The sequence below is a fragment of the Ceratotherium simum genome, chromosome X (assembly GCF_057802395.1).
Source record: "Ceratotherium simum simum isolate JZ-2026a chromosome X, ASM5780239v1, whole genome shotgun sequence".
NCBI lineage: Eukaryota > Metazoa > Chordata > Mammalia > Perissodactyla > Rhinocerotidae > Ceratotherium > Ceratotherium simum.
This window is the reverse complement of record NC_141940.1, coordinates 111,807,286-111,834,666: the sequence shown is the minus strand read 5'-3', so window position 1 is coordinate 111,834,666 and position 27,381 is coordinate 111,807,286. Positions and strand designations below refer to the sequence as shown.

Here is a 27,381-nt window from a genome sequence, read left to right as displayed (position 1 = left end):
TGCATGAACTGAACCCAGGTAGATACTCTGTCTGATTCGTATTTGAATCCCTACAGCTGATATCCTCGGCACCTGGTGCATGTTTTATGCTTAATAAATACTTGTTGAATGAATGAATGAATGCATGCATGAATGGATGAATGAATGAATGAATAAACGAACAAATGAATAAACCAACATGTCAGAGTTGTGGTGTCATCTCTGTGGAGGTGACAGTTTCTGCAAGCTTTTTAGCCTTTGCTTGTTTTACTTCAACCTAACGCAGTGAAATATTCCAAAGCCTGGAAGACTATAACTGAAAGGGAACGCAGTGGGTGAGAGTGATTAAAAGCACTGGCTGTGGGGGGGCCGGCCCCGTGGCTTAGCGGTTAAGTGCGCGCGCTCCACTACTGGCGACCCGGGTTCGGATCCCGGGTGCGCACCGACGCACCGCTTCTCCGGCCATGCTGAGGCCGCGTCCCACATACAGCAACTAGAAGGATGTGCAGCTATGACATACAACTGTCTACTGGGGCTTTGGGGAAAAAAAGGAGGAGGATTGGCAATAGATGTTAGCTCAGGGCTGGTCTTCCTCAGCAAAAAGAGGAGGATTAGCATGGATGTTAGCTCAGGGCTGATCTGCCTCACAAAAAAAAAAAAAAAAGCAGTGGCTGTGGAGTATGAGATGACAGTGTGCATCTCACTTCTGTGACTTACAAGCTGCATGACCTTGGTCACGTTGCATAAACTCTCTTAGCCTTCCTTCCCCCATAAATGACATGGGCAGCATAGTATACACCCCATGCAGTCAGCACGAGGAGTAAATGAAATAACATATGTGAAGCACAAGGCACGGCATGGAGCATATCATGAGCATATAATAAACGCTAATAATGACAATAAAAATGATGACTGATGTTTGTGCTAATGATTACTAATGCTCAACATTAATATTTTAAAAGACTTGATGAGCTGCTGAGATAACCTACTGCCTTCTGATACATTTGCGATGAAACAATAACCTACAAAAAATAGTTGTGTTTAAGACCTAACACTCTAACTCAGGAATATTCTATATATACCATATACCATAACTATATTTAGTTTACCAATTGACAAAAGAATCATGTTTAAGAGTGCTTTATTCCTAAGTCTCTGATTACTGTGAAGAGATTATAAATATTGGTTGATTCATTACTATTCTCTTTTTGTTAATGTTTTAATTTCTGTAAAATGCAATGCATTGATTGCTTGGAAAAGGAAAATTGGCAACAAGTTGGTCTTGACATCAACCTCTCAGGTAGATAAATCAGGGTTACTTACTCTCAGCACCACTAATATTTGGAACTAGACAATTCTTTGTTGTGTGGGGGGGCTGTCCTGGGTACTGTGGGACATATACTAGCATCCCTAGCGTCTCCTCACTAGATGACAGTAGCAGCCCATACCTCCTCCCAGTTGTGACAATTCAAATTGTCTCCAGACTTTGCCCCCCACACCCACCCCCACCCCCAAGAACCACTGAGATAGGGTAATGAGTTCCATTGCACTGGGAGCAGGGCAAGTGCCAGTCGTAACTGTACTTGAGCTCATGGAAATCTATGTGCCAGTGTACAAAGTTCTACAGAATTGGGTCCTGAGTCACTTCTGCCTTCTACCAAACTGTTTGGAGCAGATGTGATTCTTTGGTCTCAGGTCTATTCCCTGAAAGCTCTCTCATCAATTCCAACTCCCTCCTGAGAATTCACACTCTAGGCCCTCAAGATCTCTGTTTTAACAGAAACCATCCAGGTAGCTTCTGTGTGTTGGCTGTGGAGAGGCTCTGAACGCAAGTGCCACAATCAGCACAACGGCTCCTCACTTCACCTCCGAGAGTACTTAACGCCCACACAGGCTGTAACCAGGGCCTAGAACAATAGCTTTGCCAGGCAGGAAAACAAATGAATAAAACCTTGATGCAGTTCAGAACCACTGCAGAACTCATCTTTATCCTAACCAAGTGGGAAACAGAAGGAAAAAAAGAACATCACAAATCAAAAGAAATGTGGCTTCACTAGAGAGCGAAAAACCTCAGCGTAAATCCATTTCCTTCAAAGACAGTGAATAGAGCTTCTGTAATTGGGTCAAAGCAGGGAACATTTCAAAATTGAGGACAAAAAATTTCCAGCAAACCAGAGAGAAGACATTTGGAGAAGTTTTTTTTTTTTTTTTTCAAGGGTAGTTCTATGTAAAACAATAAATCAGTCCTCTGTCTACTGGCAGAGGAAAAAGGTTATGAAATCATGATAAGTCAAAGACTATGAGAAATAAATCATCTTAATTCTGAAGCCTGCAAAGCAACATAAAAATATTCTTATGAGAAAATGTAGACTGGAAAAAGCAAGATACAAAACTGCACAGTGCTGTGAATGATGCCATGTAAGAAAAAAGTGAGAGGAGAACCAGTTTCCATTTGCTGAGTAATTATCCTGTCCCAGGCTCTGTGCCTGGATATACTTTTTAAAATACATCTCCCTAATCCTTCACAACTACCCTACGAGGGAGATGCCATTTTCTGCTTTTTATGAAACAAGGAAATAGAGACATAGAGCCCAAAGTTGCAAAGGTGGAAGGTAATCAGACCAAGTCTTCATGACCCTAAATCCTATATTGTTACCAACTTGGTTGTATTGCATCTCATATGTAAACCCAGAGGAAAAGAGTAGAAGGGAAGCTATCAAACTCAGTATTAAGGTAAAATGATGATCTTAAGGGTGATTACTTTTTGTTTCTCAGCTTCTATTATGTTTTATAGTGTTTGTACAAATAGATTTTTAAAACTTATTACATTTTACCATTTGAAAGGGATGATATTTCCATTCATGCATCAATTTAATCATCTGCCATTTAAGTAGACATGGATTAAGTATAAGATGATAAAGGATATGTTTCCTATATTCCTAGCAAATATGCAGTTGCTAATATTGATTTGATACTTGATTATTGATTTGAGATCTTTCTTCTTTTTTAATATAGGCATTTACAACTATAAATTTCCCTCTAAACAGTGCTTTTGCTGCATCCCACAAATTGTGGTATGCTGTATTTTCATTTTCATTTGTCACCAAGTATATTCTAATTTACCTGTGATTTTTCTTTGACTCATTGGTTATTCAGGAGTGTGTTAAGTTCCACAAGTTGTGAATTTCCCAAATTTCCTTCTGTTATTGATTTCTAATTTCATTCCATTTGGTCCAGGAACATACTTTGCATGATTTCAATGCTTTTAAATTTATTGAGACTTGGTTTATGGCCTAACGTGGCCAGTCCTGGACAGCATGCCATGTGCACTTGACTAGAATGTGTGCTCCTCTGTTACTGGGTGGAGTGTTCTATAGGTGGCAGTTAGATCTAGTTGGTTTATAGTGTTGTTCAAGTCTTCTATTTCTGCTATAGGTTGAATATTTATGTCTCCCCAAAATTCATATGTTGAAACCTATCCCCAATGGGATGGTATTAGGAGATGGGGCCTTTGGGAGATGATTAGGTCATAAGGGCAGAGCCCCCATGAATGGGACTAGTGCCATTATAAAACAGACCCCAGAGAGCTCCCTTACCCCTTCCACCATGTGAGGATAAAGTGAGAAGATGGCAATCTATGAACCAGGAAGCAGGCCCTCACCAGACACAAAATCTGCTGGTGCCTTGATCTTGGACTTTCCAGCCTCCAGAACCGTGAGAAATAAATTTCTGTTGTTTATAAGCCACCCAGTCCATGGTATTCTGTTATAGCAGCCCAAACAGACTAAGACAATTTCCGTGTTGATCTTCTGTCTAGTTGTCCTATCCATTATTGAAAGTGGGGTATTGAAGTTCTCTTGCTATTATTATTGAATTATATATTTCTCCCTTCAATTCTGTGAGTTTTTGCTTCATGTATTTTAGAGGTCTGTTGTTAGGTGCCAAATGCACTTTTTATCAAGTTTCTGGGTACATCAATTTGCCCTCCTGCCAACACTCTCAAAATTAGCACCTGAATCAGCAGGAATGACTGTGATGTATAATGCTTAACATTTAAGAGTAATGAACACCTTATGTTCTCCTTGATCAGAGATGGCATCTCTCCGTATGATTGGTTGGTAAATATGTCTTATCTGGACATAGATGTTCCTTGAAAAATAAAGCCAAAGAATTCTTGAAAATTCAATGATTTTCCTCTGGTTTACATGTTTTTTCCTCCCCTTTTGAGGAATATGAGCCAAACTTGACTTTCTCCCTAATTTTTCAGTTTCCCAGAGGAATAAAGTTATAATCAATGAATTAAAGTCAAATTTCTGAGTCCTTTACTGATCATGGTCAAGAATGTTACCTTCAGCCCTTGAAAGAAAAGCTAGTCTTGGGCCAGCCCCGTGGCTTAGCAGTTAAGTGCGCGCGCTTCGCTACTGGCGGCCGGGGTTTGGATCCTGGGCGCGCACCGAGGCACGGCTTCTCCGGCCATGCTGAGGCTGCGTCCCACATACAGCAACTAGAAGGATGTGCAACTATGACATACAACTATCTACTGGGGCTTTGGGGAGAAAAAAGGAGGAGGATTGGCAATAGATGTTAGCTCAGAGCCGGTCTTCCTCAGCAAAAAGAGGAGGATTAGCATGGATGTTAGCTCAGGGCTGATCTTCCTCACACACACAAAAAAAAGTAGTCTTGCTTTTAAGTAGTAATCTCCCTGAGAATGCAAGGACTTGGAAAGTCTACTAGAATACATTTCTAGGGGACATCAGACTTGCTGTGGTCAGTGCGCCAGTAACATTCTACAGACATGTTTTGTGTGCTCAAGATGTATTTTGAAGGTGCACCCCAGCTTTTAAGAAGCCATATCCTGGCATCATGAAGAAGATACAAACAAGAAAATCAATACATCACTTTGGTAAGTATTGTGACAGTATAAAAAGAAGATGCCAGGGGTGGGGCAGAGTGCTGGAGGGAGAAGGCACACCCCCCTGAACAGGGCATTATAATGGTTCTCTTCACATCTACAAAATCTAGAATCAAGGCTGGTTGGCTGATGTGGGATGTGGGATAGAGACTAACTTGAGATTGTGGGGCTGCGTATGGGCATACAGGAGTTGCAGATCATTCCAACTCTCTCTCACTTATTGCCCTACAGCAATGTTTCTCAAAGTATGGTCCATAAACCCACTAGGGGACCTCAAAAGACTTTCTGATTCAAAAATGCAAGTGCTTTCCTCAGTTCTTAGAGAAAAATGGGGATTAACGCCACAGATTTTCACTTATATACACGGCCAAAAGCTACTGAGTTATTAAGAATCACTAAAACTTTGCATTTTTATGAAACCCTAGTTTAGCACATAATCAGGAAGTCTGGCTGCCACACAACATGTGGCCATGCTGCAATGTCCAACACAGAGAGGAGAAATCCCTGCAACTTCAGAATGACAATTTCTTTCTAGTGCTTCATCAGTCCCAGGCCTTTCAATTGCTGCTATCTTTGTGTTCATTGACATAATTGTAGAATTATTCTTAGCGTTTATCTCTGTTAATTATTTTTCTTGTAATTGCTGCATTGCTACCACTTTGATACTTATTTTGTTCCTCTCCAATTCTTTGTTATCACTGAGTTCTTTTACCACTGGAAAAAGAGAAGAGATGGTGTGGGTGGGTTGTGGGATCTTGTTTTGCTCTGCCCCAAAAGTCTAAGAAGTATTGCCCTAGAGGAACTATTTGATCTCACCATGCTGGTCCATTAATGATGCTCTGGACATTCATATGTCCAGAGGCTATCTCTGAGTCTCTGTTTAAACCATTCCATTCCCACCATCTCCTTAAAATTGTCCCTGACCCCAAATCATTGTGAGTTCCCCCTCTCATAAGTCATAACATTGGTTATCTCTACTGCCTACTTGTTAGTGGGTCATAAACAGCAGTGGGATATCTTGAATCACTGAGCAATCTAATTCTTGAATTGTTATCTACGTTTTGAAGTATTTTATTTTTATCTTTCTGTCAAGACTTAAGTATCCTGAGAGCAGGGACCAAGTTGAACGTCTACATATGTTAGCACAGAATAAAGAAAGTGCCTATGGTACAGAACCTAGTGACAAAGGTTCTTTACTGGGCACGTGTGGTCTGATCTGAGGGTTGAGAGGGAGCAGAAATGGACACAGATTCTATTGGATAGACACAGGTCTATTGGATACCAGCTCTTGGCAGTTCTCCAGGTTCCCCAGACTGCTGTCCATGAAGTCTGAAGTGGCAAACAAGCAAACAAACTGACAGTGGCTTCTGACGGTGGACATGGGGGATTCCTGATCGTGCAGCAAACAAGCAGGCATGGGAGGGTCAGAAGGCTCTTGGTAGGGCCGGCCCCGTGGCTTAGCGGTTAAGTGCGCGCGCTCCGCTGCTGGCGGCCCGGGTTCGGATCCCGGGCGCGCATCGACGTGCCGCTTCTCTGGCCATGCTGAGGCCGTGTCCCACATACAGCAACTGGAGGGATGTGCAGCTATGACATACAGCTATCTACCAGGGCTTTGGGGGGAAAATAAATAAATAAAATCTTAAAAAAAAAAAAAAAAAAAAAAAAAAAAAAAGCTCTTGGTTTTCAGACATTGCCACTGGTCCTATCTCTTCATCTGGCTCCTGGACTTGCTTAAATCACCATCTGGCCATCTTAAATCACACAGGAGACTCCTGAGAGGTATGTGGCTGTATACCCGACCTTACCTGCCCCATGCCTATTACAGCTTGGATTGGGGCCCCATTTGGGATACTCTCGTGTCTCTTGGTCTTGAGTCGGTGTGTGCTGTCTCTATGTTGCCTGGTTCTGGTTCCTGATTGGGTCAACGCCCTAAGCCCTTTGCCACAAGCCATGATTCCTGATCTCTAACTGGCTAGTCATTGGCCTTTCTAGTTCTTGTCCTATAATGTTTTTAATCAATTTCTATGAACGGTTCTAGCCAGGACACAGGGCATGGAAAGAATCTGAAATCCCACTTAAAAGTAGGTGCTGTTCTCAGCTGGAAGGAGATGCTGCTCTGCTTTATATATCTCAAGTATTGTAATAGTTATAACCTGGACTTTGAGCCTTGAGTCTTGTGGTTTTCACAGTGTTTGCCACTACGGACTTATTCACTCAATCTTCAAACAACAATCTGTTTGATTAAATCATTGAACAATACATGGTGAAGGTGGCTGACAAAGTGGTGGCCCAAGAAGGAGAAAGTCAGTCCAACCAGTGAGGGGCTAAATGATGGCTGGTCCAGGGTATTTGTTGCTTATGAGTCCACTGAATCAACCAACGTTAAGAAATGCCCTCCCTCTGTGACCACAAACCATGACCATGGAAGTCTCAAAATCTGACATATTTGCAGGAGAAGAATTGATGAATCAAAAAGCAAACAAGCTTGCTACCTCTTCTACAAGAAATAAAGATCATCCTTTGGCTTAAAACAATGACTGTACTCATTTGGAATTCAAATCAATTACCCTGACAACTTAGGCTTTCATATTCCTGTAGAATAAGGACAAATCGGCCTTTCTGAGTGGTTTTGCATTATTAGAATTTGTCCAGGAGAGAAGAATCATTAGTCTTCTCTGACAAAATGAAGTAACAAAAAATTTGTTCTGTATACTCTGGTACCTTTTCAATATTTTATTGAGTTGATATTGTTCCCCTTTACTATAACCATAGATCCAAGGCTACGGAATCAACTTTGCTGCCGAACAACACGGCGAGATCCTCTCTGAGCTCATTTTAAAAAAGCATTCCTTTGAATTTTCAAAACCAAGTTCTTTTGAAACCAGAACTAGGGTTAGATTTAGGTCGACATGGATTTCATAAAAGCAGAACCCTTTAAAGTTTGCATTAAAAATTCATGTGTCTAACTGAACAGCCTTGGTTGGGTAATGATAATAAATATTACAAAAAGTTAATTTCCCTTCGTCGAACTTTCTCACAAGAAAGTTCTGCAGCTTCATCCCAAGCATATTAGACTATTTCATCTCAGCTTGGCAATACAAGCAGGACTGAGTATAATGATGCTCAGTCATCAATTGGTCGCATTCTGTCATAAATAATAACAAGTGTGTGTAGCCACGCTTCAGGTCAGTTCCTGCTCACATCACTTTGTCCCCATCCAGGTTCCTGGGATTCATTCTATGGTCGTAGAACTCATTGTAGAAGCCCCGTTGCTGTGTTTCCTCTGCCATCTACGTGGTCAGAAGATTTCACCCTAACACCCACAAGGAGTGTTCAATCCGTCTGGAAGGTGCAGTGGAAGGAAGGGGTGAAGCAGTATAGCAACTGGTGACAGCACTAACTTTGAAGTCAGACCCCCTCTTTAGGATGCATGATAGATGGGGAAAATCAGTCTCTCTACAACTCATCTCAAGAATGGGGGCAATATCGGGTATCATGAGGCTTAGCAGAAACGATGGATAGAATGCTCTTCACACAGTATCTGGCACATGGTAAGTGATTAATAAATGTGTCTAATGTTCAGCACATAGCAGATACTCAATACATATTGGCTGAATAAATGAGTGAGTGGATGAACAAATGAATGAATGGACAATCAGCCAGATAAATACCTGTTTTATGTTCCTAGTATAGATTCCTCTCTTCTAGACTTAAACTTCTGCTTAAGAAATGGGATAAACTGTGCGTAGTGGAATTCAGTAATGTTGGATAGAGTAGATTTGTTCCCAGGGTCTCAGAGGAGAAAGAGTGATGACTTAGGCCAATTCCACAAGCCCACTGCTGGCAGAATTCCCATACCAGTCCGCAAGTGTCAGGGCTGCGGATGAAGGGTGGGGTTGAGCCCTCACCAGGGGATCATTATTGAACAGATCCAATTAAAATGAAAATAAGGTCACAGGCCCTGCTTGCAGTGCCTCTTTGGGTGGCAGGTACAATTTTGAGTCTACCCTTCACTAGTCCACACCCAGAGTCATTACCGGGTCCTCTTGGTCTGCCTTACACACACCTGGGTTACCACCAAACCTCCTTAGCTCCTTGCTTCTCTGATCCTCCAGCTCAGGAATAGCTCATTGCTGTTTGTGGCATCTGGGTGGGGAAACTGAGGCATGGAATGAGGGAGGGTTCTCTGGACCACAAGATCAAAAGCTCCTCAAGGCCCCCTCCCAAGCATCTTTCCTTTCCCAACACCATCCTTCCCCAACTAAGAAGGTGATCAGAAAGGGGATGGTAGGCAAACATCCTCAATGGCTCTCTAACTGGTTATGGAATAAGATAGGCCCCAAAGCTTGGCTATATGTACCAGAAAACCTTTGCGCCAGAAATACTGGCCAAAATTGAAGGCCCTGATACTTAATAAACACTTCTGGAATTCCAGACTCCTTCTGTGGAAGGCTTCCTTAAACCATTTTACAGTGATCTTTTTGACACAAATGAAATAGTTTTTCACTCACCTTTTTTCTTCCAACTACTGTTCAGCTTTGGGGACATATTTCAGTTCACTTTTAATATTCTGGATCTCTGATAGGTTGACTGCAGGTCCTGGAAGTTTCTTCGCTCCTGGAATTGGCTTCTTCTCCTCATCTGAGGTGGGAGGAGCACCCTGAAGAGAAAGAAAACAAAGAAGACAGATTCAGCTCACCAAAAATGACATTTGGTCTCCCTGAGTCATGGACATGAGCCAGAAAAAAATTAAAGCAAGAATAACGCCAGAGTATAATTCTAGCAGAGTGACTTTCTCTTGTGCTATTGACACACCTTCAGAGTTTCAAGAAGATCTCCTGAAGTTTGTAGAGGACTGTAGAACAAAGTTTGGAAGAAGAAAGCGAGTGATTTCCACGTGACTTAGGAAACACTAGAGTACTGTTCAGTATCTGATAACTAATAAAAATTACCACTTGTTAGAAGGATTTGTGTTTCCTAGAGAAGCATCTTACAAGATCAAATTTAATTTAGTATCATATGATCATAATATGCCGGGACGGCAGAGATTTGTAGAATGTTAGTGCACGGCTGGCTCTAACAATGACTTAGTCCAGGATTTTTCAAATTTTTTGTTGGGGGTGCAGTGGCTGCCAGCCTTTGTTCCAATGACATCTCTGGTAAGCATAAACAAACCGAAATTGACATGAGCAAAACCTCTTTGAACATGGGTGGGATGGGATGGAACAACAGGAGGCCCGGCTCACCCCTCCTACTTTGGAAAAGTATCTTAAATTTCCTATCATTTTATGTTTTTATGTTGTTACAGCTTTAGGGCAAGACCATATCCTATGCCTTTTTTGTGGCTCCTCCAATGCCTGGTACAGAAGCGCACACACATGTTTGTTGACAGTTGTTTAGCTGATTAATCCTGAGAACATACCATAGTAACAAATCTATGCTTCTATGTACATACACCAAACATACATATTACCAGTGATTATAAAACAATATGATCAGTTGCTGTGTGTGGCTCCTAGATCTCCAACTCATTACTACAGAAGAAAGTTGCTTGTTATCTCATTCCTGCCGTTTGCTAGAGGTGGGGGCATGTTCTCCGTGGCCCTGGAAGGAAGGTGTCGAAAGGAACATTTGATCACCCTGGCAGCCTCGAGAACACGCCTCTCGGATCAGTTTCCTGCAGGGAGGGTAATTGAATGACGGCCCCAGCTGCTTTACCCTGAAACCCGCCTGTCACCGTGCTGAGGTCACGCTTCCCACGGCTGCTCATGGCCAATGACTGACTGCCACAGTATCCCTAGGCGGGCCCATTCCTGGGAGACATGGGACTCCTCTGGGAGGGACTTTGGCTTGAGAATTTTCTTAGAACAGCACTCAAGTCTAAGAAGCTTCTGCCCAACCCTCTGTCCCACTCTCCTTCACCTGCATCGCAGTCTGACGACTCTCCCATTTTCCTTACAAGCGCTTTCCCCAATAGATATTTTGCATGTCGAATCCCATCTTTGGGTCTGCTTCTTGGAGGACCCAAACTAACACTGTCTCAGTGTGAGACTGGCAGAGCACCAGCTGCTCGGCCAACAACTGAGTCAACCAATACAGTTCCAGGGAAGAGGAATAAGAAACCACAGGTTTGCCTCAGGTTCAAGCCTTGTGCCCATACTTGCTGCCAGCCTACCTAGGCAGCCCTGTCAGCTGGGGATTAAAGCGATGCTATGCTTTAGCCCTCATCTGGCTCCTACATCTAGTTCTCAAATTGGCTAGAACTGAAAGGGAAAGGGAAGAAAGTGTTCAAGCTTCCTGAAATCTAACCAATTATTTGGTAGACATGTCCTTTATAGAAATGTTTTTAAGTTGCTTATTTGAGGGGATGATTAGAAATATAAAATATCAAGGTGCTATTCTACTAATGGCTAATGGTTTTTCCTGTAGTCTTTTTCTTTGAATCTGGCACAGTGCTGATGAAATAGCTAACCTGCCACCCACACGAAATGATAAAGTAATTCAATGTAGACTGTACCTGTTGTAAATATCTGGAAAATATTGTTTCCCCAAGTCAATGTACAGAGCCATAGGATCGGCTTCCTTTCATCGTGCATACACATTCATCATTTATAAACGCAGATTTAGAAGCAATAATTAAAACTGTTAAACAACCACTTGGAGGACCAGGTATTCCAAAATGTTCTTTGCTAGGCTGTTAGAAATTTTAAACAAGGCTATAAAGTGCTTTTTTAAAATATGTGTAGCAGTGAAATGAATAATGTTTCCTCACTTATAAATGTTCCCAGGGTTCTGCTACCGGTGGCCTGGGTTCGGATCCTGGGCACGCACCGACGCACTGCTTGTCGGGCCATGCTGAGGCGGCATCCCACATACAGCAACTAGAAGGATGTGCAACTATAACACACAACTATCTACTGGGGCTTTGGGGGAAAAAAGGAGGGGGATTGGCAATAGATGTTAGCTCAGGGCCGGTCTTCCTCAGCAAAAAGAGGAGGATTGGCATGGATGTTAGCTCAGGGCTGATCTCCCTCACACACACAAAAAAATGTTCCCATGGTTGTTAGGTGGATAGATCTTAATAAAGAAGCATGAAGGAGAAAAATGTTTCCAATTCCTTCTGTTAAGAAGTTCCCGGGTAAGTCACATTCACTATCTTTGTGATATAAAAATGTGCTATACTGGCACATTTAACTCATAAAGCCTATGTGTAGTTATGTGTCTATGTGCAAAGGTTTATCATGTGAATGTATGCAGATAAAGGATGATAATATTTAATACTAGGCACTTTCAAGTTATTAAAACCTCACTGCTCTGTGTTTTTCATTTATCAAGGTAATACTTTTAGTACTTGACTTGGTAATGTCACATATAATGGAAAATTCTAAGTGGATACACTTAAGTAGATATTATAATATTGACTCAAGAAGGGGGTTAGTGGTGGTGCATATTCTTAACTGAATCTTCTCTCATCTTTTAAAAAATAATGGGAATCAGATTCCATTTCTTCTATGAATTTTTTATTGTAAGAATTATAATGGGCCGGCCCCGTGGCTTGGTGGTTAAGTGCGCGCGCTCTGATGCTGGCGGCCCGGGTTCGGATCCCGGGCGCGCACCGAGGCACCACTTCTCCGTCCATCCTGAGGCTGGGTCCCACATACAGCAACTAGAAGGATGTGCAGCTATGACATACGACTATCTACTGGGGCTTTGGGGGAAAAAATAAATAAATAAAATCTTTAAAAAAAAAAAGAATTATAATAAATTAAAGCATGAACAAGCAGGGTTCCACATGGCCCCATTTGGCTAAAAAGTATGTTCTTTTTTTTCTGTTGTGCGTAGATATTTGAATTGAGCAGGGGCATGGAAGACGTTCTTTTGTTTAGCTAAAGAGAGCTCGAGAGAAGGCTTGTCAGCCCCAGCACCACTGCCAGTTTCAGGAAGGGCTGTTGTCAAGGGAAAAGTTCCCCTTGGGGGTGATGGAGTATTTGTAAAATTTGGCAAAATGGTGAACCATTTTCCAGCTATTTCGCCTTCATCTCCCTCCTTACTACCGGATGCCCTATCGAGTTTTCCCCTAAACTCTCCTATGTGGAGCAATACAGTCCGATGTGCTTGTTCCTGCTCAAACACTGAAGACTTAATAATAACAACAAGCACACTGCCAGCTCTTCTAAGTTACGTGTACCAACTCATTCAGTCCTCGTATCAATCCTATAAATGTAATCAACCTGTAATCAACCCTATTTTACAGTTGAGGAAACTGAGGCCAAGGGGGTAAGAAACATCCCCATAGCCACACAGCTAGGATGTGGTGGGACCAGAATTAAATCGTGTGTTTGCATTGTGTAAAGGGACCAGGTGGAGAGGAAAATAATTAACAGAAAATCCCAATGTGTTATTTTGTGGCTTAATAATGATGGAATTTCAGTCAAAAGAAGCTTGGGAGGCAGAGTGGGGGCTTGTCAATATCCTTCAAATTACTTTAAGCAAGCAGCTGCCTTGTCTTATGCAAAAGACCAGCCACGCTTATTAGGATTTGTCTGTAAGGCATCTGTGTCAGGCACATGCCACACTCCGGCTGGGCCTGGCAGATGGAGGGTGCACTCCAGCTCTGTAAGTAGAGCAAAGGGCTCACAGAGACCACAGGTGGGCCCGAGACCCAGCCAGTGCTCACAGGCCTTGTCAGCCGGCCAAAGGCTCATCCTGGCTTTCTGCTGGAGTATATTCTCTTATTCAAGTCTGAAAGGGTGTCAGGATTGAGATGGGGGAGCTACTGGCTGTGATAGAGGTGACTTCTTCTGTTCAGGAATGGTATGTTATGATCTCCACTTTATGCAGTGATTTTCTTAATGCAAGGCTAGGCAACGAATCCCAAATCTACGAAAGTAAGCAATTCCAAGTTTACAAACTGGATAACAACAAAAAGTGTGGCTGTATAAGTTATTTTGAATTCAGATTCCATTTTCCCATTCAAACTATGCCACAAAAGGTGGCTGGGACCTCAAGTGAGCCCACAAAATCCTACTTAACCCACCTTGTAGGCAAGCCAAGCTGCCTACTGCTCCCCTTACAATGTTGTGTTCATGAGAAACTTACTCTAAGATCCAGCCCAGAACTTGGGTCATTGGATCCCACCCCTCCCTAAGGCCCCACGAGTCCTGAGAGTTCATTTCTGCTCTTACAATAAGGGAATACAACCCCTAACATCACCCTCCCGACCCATGAGCCCCATGAGAAAGGTGTAGCTCAGTTCAATAAACAGTCCTGGGGTCTCTGGATCTCTGTGGATACCTCGCTCCCTTCCATCCTATGAAGAATATTGGTTGAGGGCCGGCTCCGTGGCTTAGCGGTTAAGTGCGCGCGCTCTGATGCTGGCGGCCCGGGTTCGGATCCCGGGAGTGCCCCGAGGCACCACTTCTCCGTCCAACGCGAGGCTGAGTCCCACGTACAGCAACTAGAAGGATGTGAACCTATGACATACAACTATCTAGTGGGGCTTTGGGGGGAAAAACTGAATAAATAAAATCTTAAAAAAAAAAAGAATATTGGTTGGCCATTTGTATATGTGGCTGGTCATAAACTAGGTGTTCACAAACCAGGCTGTATCAGTTCTTGGCTATTTTAAAATGTGCTGGAACTATCAGATTGGGGGTATGGCAAGTGTGAGAGCAAAGTGCTTCCCCAACCTCCTAACTGGGACACTTGTGTGGAGGAGGGACCACCTGGACCACAGACAGAAGATGAGATGCAAGACTCCAAAACAACTGTTATATGAGTCAATTTAGTGAGAAAAGAGGGTCAAGCTACTTTCTGGCTGATTGTCATAGTAGTGACAGACACAGCTTAAGAGGAAGCACAGGAAGAAAACCTAGTTACAGATAAATGGAGGTGTAGGAAGAATTCCACTGCCCTCCCTTCTACCTCCTCATGCCTTTTTCTTACAACACACAAAATAATAGACCCAGGAGTCCTTGATGAAAATTGGATAATTAGATCAATCGATGAACAATCATTTATTGAAAACCTGCTAGGCTATGCCACGTTGATTCTATCACTGACTCTTTCCTCACAGCGACCCTCTGAGGAAAGGAGGAGATCGTATTTTTGCAGACATAGACTCAGAAATACTTGCCCACAGTCCCAGAGGGAGAGCTCATGATCATGAGTTAACTGGATGGCCAAGTTAGCAGCATCAGAACTTGAGATTATATGCCCTAAAAGCAGGGGATCTTTTCAACTTGCATGTTCAAAAGTTTTATTCATCAAAGGTGACCTAGTGGCTGAAATTCCAGAACTTGGTGATGTCACTCAAATACGTCATCTCCTTCTTTTAGAAATTATCTTTCTATTGATACAGGACTGGAACTACTAACGTAGGATCACATCAGGAATTATTTACAGAAAAAAGGTTAGAGGCAGGACAACCAAAGTTTTATTTGGAAACTTTGAAATGGTGATAGGTGTTCCTTTGGGGCAAATACCAAAAATGTCACCTGCAAAAGTTAAAAAAGCCTTTTCACCTTTTTAAAACAATAAAATACAGTTTGCTATGCCCTGTGGCATCATTTAATCCCATTTTCCTCCTCTGGTGCTAATGACACGCTCCAAAACCTTAATTTTTTATTTTTTCATAATCAGACCTTCCAGGTTTCATCAGAAAAGTCACAATTGGGGAAGAAATATAAACATTTGGGGAGGGAGCTCTTCTCTATTAATTGCATTCTTTATTAATGTTAGCCTCCATTTTAGAAGACTGAGTATTTGAATTTGGAGGAGAGGTAAAGAATTAGAGGGAGGAAAAAATACAGAAATTGATACACTCCCTTGTAAAGTCCACTTTTCAAAGGAAATACCCAGAGATTGGGGCTTTTGTTTGAATCCACAAGTAATTTAACGTGCTTATTACCTGCGCTCCCACTGGGCTTCCCCACTCATCAGAAGCTATACTAAATACATTCTGTTCAGTTCAACAAAAGCTCCAGAGCGAAAACTTACCAAGCTAGTGACTGTCGCTGGACCAAGAGCATCTGAGAGGCTACGCTCCCCTCGCACACACACACAAACACACTCAGACACACAACCAATCAACAAAATAGATGTTAAACTCAGCATCTTCAAATAACTGTGCCAGGCACTTAAATTCGCCTGAAGGGAAGCAAGGGGCAGTATGTTTCATGGCTGACTGAGCAAGACAACCAAAGAAAGGTCTGTACTATGTGATGACTCCTTGACCCACATCCATTCGTTCCCTCCCTTGTCCTGGAGAGCAGCCCTCACCCTGCCTCTGCCCCCCTCTAGTCAGGATTTTGGAGGAGAAAGACAGTGCTGAGCTCTGTCAGGTAAGTTTTCCTCACCTCCTCCGTTTCCGGAGTACATTCTTTTTTTCTGGGGGGTTGCCCAGCTCCTGGCCGAAAGGCTCCCATTGGAATATTTATATTTGCCTAAAAGAGAAAACAAGGAAGATTTAGCTCATGAAAAGTAAGAAATTGCAATGACGTTCTGAGACAGTAATCATTGTGAGGAAAAATGCATTTGAAAAGTACATCTTTTTAAAGCTTTTTACCTCAACAAAATTGCTGTAATGACAGTACAAAAATACGCAAAGGAAAATTTGACTTCCATTTATTACAGATTTCTAGTACTCATCCTTAGGTCTGCACAGTGATTTCATAGTTCCCCGTTAGAGGGAAGAATTTGAAGACAGCTTATTCTGGCTGTTGCCCTCCTGTGGTGCCTAATCTTGTCCTCTCTCTGAGATGAGGAAGGAACACATAATGATAGGAAAGGAGGAAATAGCATCATAGAAGCCATCCCACACCTTAGCCCTCCTTCAGGTTCCTTCAAATTTACCTTGGCAGGGGGGCACTCACACCTCCTAAGCTGCCTCCTCCTTTCCATAATGTCCTGTGGCTGTTCCAGCACTTCCTTAGGTCTCTGTAATTGACATTCTTCTACCTTCTCTCCAACACACCACTGTGTGGGTCAGTGCGTAAGGAGAATGCTGGCAAGTCAAGTTCATTGGTATCGCAATTCACAGAATCTTGTCCTTTATTAAGATAACGTACCAAATTCCATCACCAGTAAACATAAAATACCTTCTGGTAAACATGAAATATGCCAAAAGTTAAATTATGTAAGGAATATACAAACACTAATTTGAACTTGGGGAAGAGAATATGTAAATGTGAATTTTGTCCATATTTCATCTGATATCAAAAGGCGAGAATATTTAACGCAGACCAAAAACGTCTTCAACCAGTAGTATCACTTACATAAAATAAGCAATAAAACATTTTTTTAAGGTAGAACAATTTTTTTCCACTTAAGATAAAGCGTTGCCTTATGAGTAATTGGATATGTGGGCTTGAAAAATTAAAATTGCACTTGGATGTTATGCATGAAAATGGTGCCTGAGCAAAATATTTGTTACCTTATGACACAGTTTGGATGATTTTGGTACCACACCAAACAAAATGATTAGGAAGTGTGATAAGGTCCATTTGGAACCGCCTGGTATGAGCTCTGTTGCCAGGGGAATGTTTAACTTGAGACATGGGAAGTATTCAGTGTCCATGTTCAGGCAACATGGCAAGTCTGTGTTCTGCTCCTGAGAGCAGGAAGTGACTTTTTCCACATAGGGGCTTTAAAACCCCCTTCCTTACTAGAATAATTCTGATCCCACAGAGAGGAAACAGATCCAAAGTGTTTGTGGCAGATAACAAGAGAGGTACATCACCATTCCTAGGGCCAACAAGCCAAGAAGTATTTTTGATCAGTAAGTACCAGACATGGTAAAATATTAGTGCAGCATAATTTTAGAGAGAAGCATTTTGGAAAACCTGAGGTTGGGCCTTCTATGCTATTCCTCTGCTTAATGGAAATATTGGGTGGCTTAGAGTGGGAGGAGGAGGGGGCATAAGACAAGGGGAAAAATATGTCTTATATGGTGGCAAATATGGTAGCATACTTCATGAATTCCAAGATGCGCCTCTTTTAGTATCTCTGAAATCAGAATGTGTCTTACAATCTATGGTATCTACAATTTAAATTGGCATGTTTTTTATTTCTTAGCAAGAAATAATATAACGGTATTTTATGATTGACAGTGTCTTAGATTGGATGAAATATCATTAGGGTCCTGAAATAAGATCAAAATAATGTTAATAAGACCCACAGAAGATGATCTATATTGAACCAATAAGTATTCTATTACTACAGGGTTTGGGTGAAAGAAGGGAAAAGTCAATTTAGGGACTATTTGGGAGAAGGTTAACCAGTTAAAAGTTTAGTTAGATCACCACCACCCCGACCCATCTATTAAGCATCTACAGGGGGCATCTTCCAAACAATGAGTTCAAAAGATTGTTTCTGGAAGACTTGATTGCTAAACTAACCCATTTAGTCAAGTGTGTATGCTCTACCGTAAGTTGTAGTTTTCAGTAAGGGAGCACGTAAAGGTTATCTAGGATGATATATTCAATAAAGCACACGCTATGGGTATACCACCTCTTCCTGCTCAGAGATTAATTTTAGCAATGCATGTAGCCTCTCCATGGTACTTGGGTGGCTTATGGTACTGAGAAGAGCCCAGTGCTAGGAGTTCCTATAGATTCTTTGAGCTTGAAAAAGTGACAACTGCTCTGGGTCTCTTCTTCGCCATTTGTAATATGCATGTTAGGCTAGGTCAATGGTTTTCAAACCTCTTAGCCATGAAACCCTTCCTTCAAGTCAAGTATTGTGAGAATATCTAAAATGCAGAATAGGTGGAGGTGGAGCTGCTTTGCTAGGTGGAGCACCTAAGGTAAGGTGGTAGGGAGCCCAGAACCCCGTCTGCTTCCCCCAAGGCCTGGGCCATGAGTAGCTCCTTGGAACTTGGGGGCCCAATACGACAACCATTGAAAGAGATCATCCCTAAGTGGGTGAGTATTAATATATATTTAAAATGTTTGCTCTGCCTGTTGTTAAGGTGTCTATAATTTACTTTAAACTACTTTAGCATAGACAGTGTGATATTTTATATGTGCAGGTTGGTTTTTGGTCTTTTGTGTTGTGTGTGAGGAAGATCAGCCCTGAGCTAACATCCATGCTAATCCTCCTCTTTTTGCTGAGGAAGATTGGCTCTGAGCTAATATCTATTGTCAATCCTCCTCCTTTTTTTTCCCCCAAAGCCCCAGTAGACAGCTGTATGTCATAGTTGCACATCCTTCTAGTTGCTGTATGTGGGACGCGGCCTCAGCATGGCCGGACAAGCGGTGCGTCAGTGCGCGCCCGGGATCCAAACCCAGGCCACCAGTAGCAGAGCGCGCGCACTTAACCACTAAGCCACGGGGCCGGCCGGCGCAGGTTGGTTTAAACTTCAACTCTAGGGAACTCTATTGCTCTAACTGGGAGTTCATCTTCCTGGGGTGGTTAGGTGGTAAAATATCACTAAGACCACATTCCCAAGATTGCTATTGCCAGTGCTTCTGTTAGCCATAGCTCCACCAACACCTGAGGATTTGATGTTTAAAGAAATGTCAAAAATAGGTGAAATAGCAGAACAAGCATTAAAAATGGCTTTTAATGGTGAAATTAAAGGATGTTAACATATGTAGATTGGTTAAAATATTTGAGAGACAATCCTCACCCTGCTGAACAGAGTGTAAGAATCTGATGCCTCTAGCTTGCCTCTTCAGAGATGGAGCTTGAGGAGTGATCCCTGCATGGGCCAGTCTCCAGCCATTAATAATGAGGATTTCCAGCTGGCTGCTGCCGACTAAGGGCAACAGGATCCAATCGCCCCACCTGTCTCACGTGAACCTTTTATGCAAGGTGGCAGTCACTCAGAGCACTTAAAGGGACAAGAGCTGAGGCTTCATCGAGCTCACAGACAGACTACCAACGGTTTTATGCTTGCTTGCTAATGAATGGGACACATGTCTGTGTGTGGCAGAGTTTGGTTCAAGACTACCTTTCATCGTAACCTGGCGGTGAGGTTCTGGGACAGTAGCTACCCCTGCCCCTGCCCCTGCCCCATCCACCACAAACTACCTTATCCACCCCCACACCCCAAGATTCAGCCTAGGTCATCACAACACCTGCACCCTCACAACAAACCTCTGAGGTTTGTATCATCATCTTCGTTTTACTGATGAGGAAACTGAGCCTCAAAGAGGTTAGATGGTTTGCTCAAGGTCACACAAACAGTGCGAGGAAAAGCCAGGATTCCAAATGAAGCTGCCTGACCTTAGGGATGGACCTTCTCACTCTATCAAACCCCTCTCCAATGAGCTCTTTGCACTGGACCAAAGTTAGCTCTAAGCACTCTCAAATTCTTGAAACTAGCTCTAAAACTGCAGACTTACACTTTGAGAATGGCCTTCAAAAAGGGGCACACAAAATGGATAATTCCAGAATAGGTGTCAAAGAAAAGCCACATTAAAAAATGAGCCATTATCTCACCAACTGGATGCTTTTTCATCTTTAAAGCATCACTCAAGACACCAGGAACTTAAATGGGTTTTTTGACAGCAAATATTGACAGTATCCAAAGCAGCCTCAGAACGTGTCAAGTATCCAATCATTATGTACACCTTAAGGGAGTGTCAGAGGAGTGCTCTGTAAACGATTAGAGCTGTTTCATTAATATAACTGTAGGGCAGTGACATTTGAGTGACAGATTACAGACTAAATTATAGCCATAAGAAAAATTCCTTTTAACTTGAATTTGATGGAAATATGTAGATCTGTAGCTCTTTGTTTTTATTCCATTGGCCAGAGAATTGTGTCATATTCTTGTCTCTTTCACTGACTTGCTCTGTTTAAATGCAAATAAAATACCTTCTCGATGACTCAATTTTTCCATCTACAAATTGGGTATGGTATTTACTACTCAAAATGGGTTTGGAATATGAGCTACATTTTTATGAAAGAATAAACAAACCCAGAAAAAGTCTAACATCAATGACCTGGAGTTGATAGAAGGTTGGACTTCCTTCTCTATATAGATTCTGTATAAATGCAAAGGAAGCAGGCTTTTGTTTTTTCGTTTTTTAATACATTCCCTTGCATTTCTTTTTCCTCCTTGAGGTTTATTCATCTTAGATATTTTTAAATATGCCCCTGATGCAGCAGACCCAGTGCGTCACTTTCCCAAGCTATACATAATTTGCTACATCCTCGAAGTTGGGAATGGAAAAAATCTACTAGATCATCTTTTCCCAGAACAGGATACAGTTCCCTGATACTAGACCTATCTGATGTGAAATGAATACTCCACTTGATCTCACCAGGTGAAGAAAAGTAGAAAGAATTCCCTGTAATTTAATTCCACTACTCCCTTAATAATTTGTATTGTTCTCCTGTTTGGCTCCAAGCTTTGAGCCCAAGGATTCTGGAAACAATATTCTCTCTACAGTCACTCCCATGTGACTTACAATGGAATGACATCTTCTTTCCCCAGTGGGTTGCATTCTGATAGCTGCCAGGCACTGGGCACTGACAATCCCTATCCACTTTGCTTTCCACAGCCATTGTTCTCTTATTTCCCCCTTCCTTTTGGTCCCCACTCTGTCTCTCCTTTTAATGCTGAGGCTTTTGGAGTTTCCTCCCATTGCATATTTGTCTCAGATGACCCCCTACTGATTCTAGCTTTAGTTTTCAGCAGCTCCTGCCAGAATCTATAGCCTCCCCCATGCCTTTCTCCCATGCCGAGAGCAGAGGAAACCCTATAGTGTTGCATTTTGCAGTATTTCTTTCTGTGCCTTGCTATTCTTACAGTCCTAGTCCTTCTCTGAATGGAGCAGAATATGGCATTCTGAGATTTCTAGCATCTTCACAGAAGACTTTCAGAAAGAGGTGTATTTTCTCAGTAGCTGATTAAAAAATGAGATTCTTATTTGATTATTAGTGTAAATTAAGAGAGACAGACACACACACACATACCGACTGAAATACAGTCCAGCCTATTTTAAAGTAAAATTCTATATCACTAGAATGCATTAGTTCTTTGTCTTTAGGGATTCTTGAAATGTGGAATGGATTCATAACACACAAAACTTTCCCACTCAACACAATTTTGAGAAACTCCCACTCAGCCACTGTTCTTCACCCACGGTGTTTCATACTGAAAAGTTTTCTCTCTCTTTTTTTTCCTTTTGCCTCTGTTCTCAACACTTTTTGTTCCCTTCAGTAATTTCCTGAATGACTCAACTGTAGTCTCGTCATCCAGGGAAAAGCAGATTTCAAGAATGTACTGTACAGCTATTAAGATAATGCATACAATTGGTGGGGGACAGGTTATATTTCTGAAGTACTTGTGAATGTCAGCCTCAAAAAATGACACCTTTTAACCAATATATGATTGCTTGCCTCATGTCACCAGTATGGAGCCCTCGTCAGAGCAGCAAAGATCACTAGCTGGGGGTAACGATGAAGCCACTCAAGAGTCAGACTACTACATTCAAGTTCTGGCTGCACTTTAAAGAAACCAGCATTGGAAATCATAAACAATGTATTCTCTGTTTACCTAAGAAAGAAACAGTAGATCCGTGGTCAAAGAAAAGGCCTTGAGTCTACATGAAAACAAACGGCAAATGAAAGTTCATTTTTTATGTTTTAAATACATTTTTGTGTATTTCGCTGAAATGCTGACACTCTTTCTGAATGTCAGTTGAGCTCTTTAAAAGGGAGGACCTAGCATCCATAAAATGGTAACTGTCCCTCAAGTAGCCTTGCTACTTATGATTACCCTTTAAGTGGTCCACACCCACTCCTCCATCCTCACTCTCTGTGCCAGGGTGGGGATGGTAAGCAAAGAAACTAGACAGTGCTGCAGACTGCTTGCAAACACAGGCTTTAGGATCAGACTGAACAACTTGAGTTCGGGTCCTAACTCTCCTACTTACAAGCTGTGCGATCCTGGGTAAGTTCTTTCACTTCTCCAAAGCTTTCATTATAATCCATGGAAATCCCATTGCACTGTGCCAAGTACACAGTAAACCCTGAAGAAACTGTGACTATTATTATCGTCCTAATAATAAACCTTAGAAGGTATTCTCAAGAAGTTCATAGACTATTAGAAGCTGGACAGAGGCTTAGGGGTCATTTAATGCAACACCCTCCCTCTGCAGATCATGAGGACCAAGGGGGTGAAGTCACAGAGCAGAGCTAAGACTAGGGCACAGGAATCTTTTCCATTCAACCATGAAACTCTCAGATCTCATGGGAGAGGACAAATAATACTCAGCTTACTTTGATCAACAATGGAGAGAAAAGACCAGTGACGACCCAGAGAACGTTGGCTCTGCATGGGCCGAGGCCCTGGGGAGGACCGTGGTGGTTACCAAAGGGGGCGTGTTCAGGGGGAAGGGGAAGGACAGGCAGGTACTGCCAGAGGCCAGTGTCACTTGGTCTCATTAGAAAGGCTCACAGAGCAGATCGCTGATGGGATTCGATTTCCCAGCAGCTCTAGCGTTCCCCACCACCTGTCATGTCAAATTCTCTCATCTGAAGAGATCAGACCCAGTATGCCTAGTGTGCTGATATTACCTTGGTTGCAACTCCATTCCCATCAACAGTGGGATTTAACAAGTAGCCTGGAGAGTACAAAACCAGGGTCAGTAAACTACAGCCTGGCCTGTGGGCCAAATTCAACCTGCCATCTGTTTTTGTAAACAAAGTTTCATTGGCACACAGCCACACTCATTCACTTATGTACTGCCTATGGCTGCTTTTGTGCTAGAAGAGCAGAAATGAGTAATTAGAACAGAGACCCAATGATCTGCAAATTCTAAAATACTTACTATCTGGTCCTTTACAGAAAAGGTTTGCCAACATCTGGTATAGAGCCTTATCAGCTGCTTAGGAGACAAAGGCCGTCTCCAGGCTACAGAAGGATATTTCCTTCAGGATATTTTTATGCCCCTGGCTGAGATTTCATTAATACAACTAAAAAGAAATGTGTATTTAATAGAATCCCCTTACAATTCAAAGGCCATCTCTTCTTCAATGTCAATGTGAAAGACAACTGTCCATCTTCTCTAAGAGTAGGTCTCGTTCTGCCCCCCCTTTTTTCTGGGGTATGGAGGAAATGGAACCAGTTGAAAAGAAAGGAAGGCCATTCCATGCGTTACTTGAATAGTTAGAAGAGCCATCTTTTAAGGAATTTGTGTGCTATAAATCAGGCACTTGCCATACATGATTCTGTTTATTCATTATAACAATCCTACTAAGTGGTATGATTATCCCCATTTTACAGAAGGGTAAACTAAGGATGAACTAAGTTCACAGAATGAGTGATTGGCTGGGCATAAATTAGCAATCGTTTGGCTCCATGTTGTCTGATGCACGTAGGTGCGATAATTCAACTCCCTAAATACCTGACTGTTAGACGTAGGGTTGACAGTGGCTTAAGTTTGCACAATCCAGACAAAGTAGAGATCTAAGTCATTATTTCTAGAAGTTTGCAGTGCAAAATACTATCTTGCAAGACACTCATTAAAAAGGCCCAATATGTTTTGAAAATGTAACATTCATCACTATCTTCTTGGAAATATATGATTCCATCAGCAAGTTATGGACTCTGAGAAATCCTGCAGTAAAGAAACTATTCAACTTTGCTGAGTATAGTGTTTCCCAAACATTTAATCATGGAACCCTTAAATTAACAATATCCCATAAAACTAGTATTCTAAGAGGCACACTTTGGGAACTGTTGAACTAGATGATGGTGACGATTGATGATAATGGTTAATACTTATTGAGCAATTACAATGAGCCAGGCACTGGCCTAAGCATTTACGTGTATTAATTCATTTAACCCACACAGCAATCCTATGAGATAGGCACTGTTATTAACTCTCCACTTGACAGATGAGGAAACTGAGGCACAAAGAGGATAAATGACTTGTCCAAAGTCACACAGCTAGTAAGTCCTGGAGACCATGAGCACCTCAAACACAGGGATCAGGTATCAATTCATCTTTGCACAGCTTACACTTAGCACAATGCCTGGCACAAAGTATGCACCCAGGAAATGACAGTTGAGCTGAATTGGAGATAAGATCCTAATAAAAAGGAGAAGCAACTGGAGTGTGTTGAATAGAACATTTAAGATCTTTAAGTGGTATTTACACAACAAAGGCACTTCCTCATCAATTGGGCTTTCTATTTGTTCCAGACATGAGTGTACCCCAAATAATATCCCTACTATAAACCATATAAAACCATGTATACCATATAAAAATGGAATAGTGTAACCTTTTTCATCTTTTATTTAATGGACCCTACTTTAGGTTAATGCAGAGATGATAGGAAAATACCAGATAGTGCAGATCCTATTTCGCCACAAGAAATAACATTTCATTTGAAGGCACATTAAATTAGGCTTTTTGTGTAGCAAAAAATATATTGAAAGAGGCAATACCACATCCATAAGGAACCACTGCATTGCCTTTGTTGGTAGAGTAGATGGATTTTTTTAATGCAGTATAATAACAGCTATTGAGAATAGTCAATAACAGCTTTTAAAATATTACAGACCTAAAAATATATCAAGGTCAAAATTAGTAGATAAAATACTGGTGAATTTTCAGTGTAGATTTGAAGGAGGCCAGGAAGCACTAAGGGAGAGAAATCAACACACTTTCAGCTTTCAAAGGAAGAAAAGCAAAGGCAGCCCGAGAGAAGACTATGTTTTTGTGTCCTGCAAAATAAAAAGGAACTTTTGTATTTAGCACTTCGGGAGCTTCAAATGCAATGATTAAATGGTATTATTTTTCATCACTTTAACATAAGGCATTCCTGAATGATAATTATTATAATAACGGTTGACAATTAATGAAGGCTTACTACGCTGTTTTAAGCATCTTGAACATGTAGCCCTAGGAAGTGAGTACTGTTATTATCCCCATTTTACAGATGTGGAAACAGAGGCAGAGAGGTCAAGTAGGTAAAGCAGTTTCCCCACGATCCCACACCAGTACAAGATGGATTTCAGGATTCAAACCTCAGCAATCTGGCTTCAGAGCCCATGCTACTAATCACTATGCATACTGGGTGAAAGAGAAGATTCAAAAGCTCAAGGATGCCCACAGGTCTGGGAGGCAAAATAAATTCCACTACCAATGTCAGGGGATGTCAGAGACTCACTAGGCGGACGCCAGAGGGCCAGACGTGGCAATGTGGAGTCGGATCCTTGCCAAGTGCATAGGCCTTTCCTTGGTGGTTTGTTCTATGACAGGTTTCCAGAGGTTGTTATACATCTTGCCACTTAAGAACCCCATCCATTGCAGGCTATGCATTAGTCATGACGGGTAAAGATCTGTCCCTCCACCCCTCTCCATCACCGGTGTGTGCTAGGATTTCTAACCCCACAACCTGGCCACACGCACACCCCTCCAAAATACGGTCAAACGCTTGTGAATGCGTTTATGCTGTGATGGTGCATCAGACCCAAAATATTCTGGAACTGCCACATGCTCTCCAGTATTTAGAAAAGTCCAGAGAAAAAAAGTTTAAAAGTTCCTTTGGAGACAGCACAGGTGGCTCCATGTTGATAGAAAGGAAAGACGGAATTTTACAATAAAGCATTGTGCCGAGAGTCCCAGGGTGGGAGCCACTTGAGAATTCAACACAGAACCCTTAAGAGAAATAACAAATTAAGTATTGGGTAAAAACAAATATTGAAAGTTATTTTAATAATTGTATTTGTGTTCCAAAATGCCTGCTTCCCCCTCCTCTTTCTGTGGGTGACACTTAAGTCAGTTGAAACCGCCAAAGAATTTGTTCGCTGGGAGGGCACGAGGAGATATAATAGCATAGGGACTTCAAAAGATAAAAACCCAAGCCTTGGGAAGAACATTTGACAAGAAAAGGATATCATGTAAAGAAAGATGTACTTTAAACAGATGGATCAACAAACTCAACTTGATATAAAAATAGAAATTGAATTTTTAAATTCTCTATCAATGAGCACATCAGAAACATACACATCAGAAAACGTACACACTACATTTTTGAAGAAGATCATTTAATTCTCATTCATAAACTTTGATTGTCTTACAATTCAGCACAATTAAAGAAAAATAGCTTCTCCTTTCTCAGTTGTGCCTTACCAGCCTTGGAATCCTTTCTCAATTGTACCTTGGGAGTCTTATAAAGAGAAACATTCTTTTCTTCTTGAAGTTAATCATCAGGGGTGAACGATTGCAAAAAGTCTGATTTATTAAGCAAACAGGCTAGAAGTTGCAGAGCTGATGTTAAAACACAAATATGCCTACTTACCTGGATGGCTCTGACATTGGAAACTGGCTGTTTCGACATATTCATGCAGTCTTATCCCTAAAAAAACAAGTGAGAAACTGTTAGAGGTGGCAGCCTTCAGATTCTCTGTCTTGATAAATTAGAACTTAACTCATGATTCAACTGGGCAGTCACCCCTTTAGCTGGCCGTCTATTCTTTCAGTCTCAGTTTCTGAAGTTACTTAGAGACTCTCCTTCCTAATGCC

The 27,381-nt window shown here is 41.8% G+C and overlaps 1 protein-coding gene across 1 annotated transcript; it reads right to left on the bottom strand.

The window, feature by feature from the left end:
- Positions 1-9,411: 9,411 nt before the first annotated feature.
- On the bottom strand, positions 9,412-27,196 carry SMPX (small muscle protein X-linked). Its single transcript, XM_004435193.3, has 3 exons — positions 27,158-27,196; positions 16,249-16,335; positions 9,412-9,551 (listed from the first exon to the last, which is right to left on the bottom strand). The coding sequence occupies exons 1-3, from the start codon at positions 27,194-27,196 to the stop codon at positions 9,417-9,419; spliced, it is 261 nt and encodes an 86-aa protein (XP_004435250.2). The 3' UTR covers positions 9,412-9,416.
- Between the last annotated feature and the right edge of the window lie 185 nt (positions 27,197-27,381).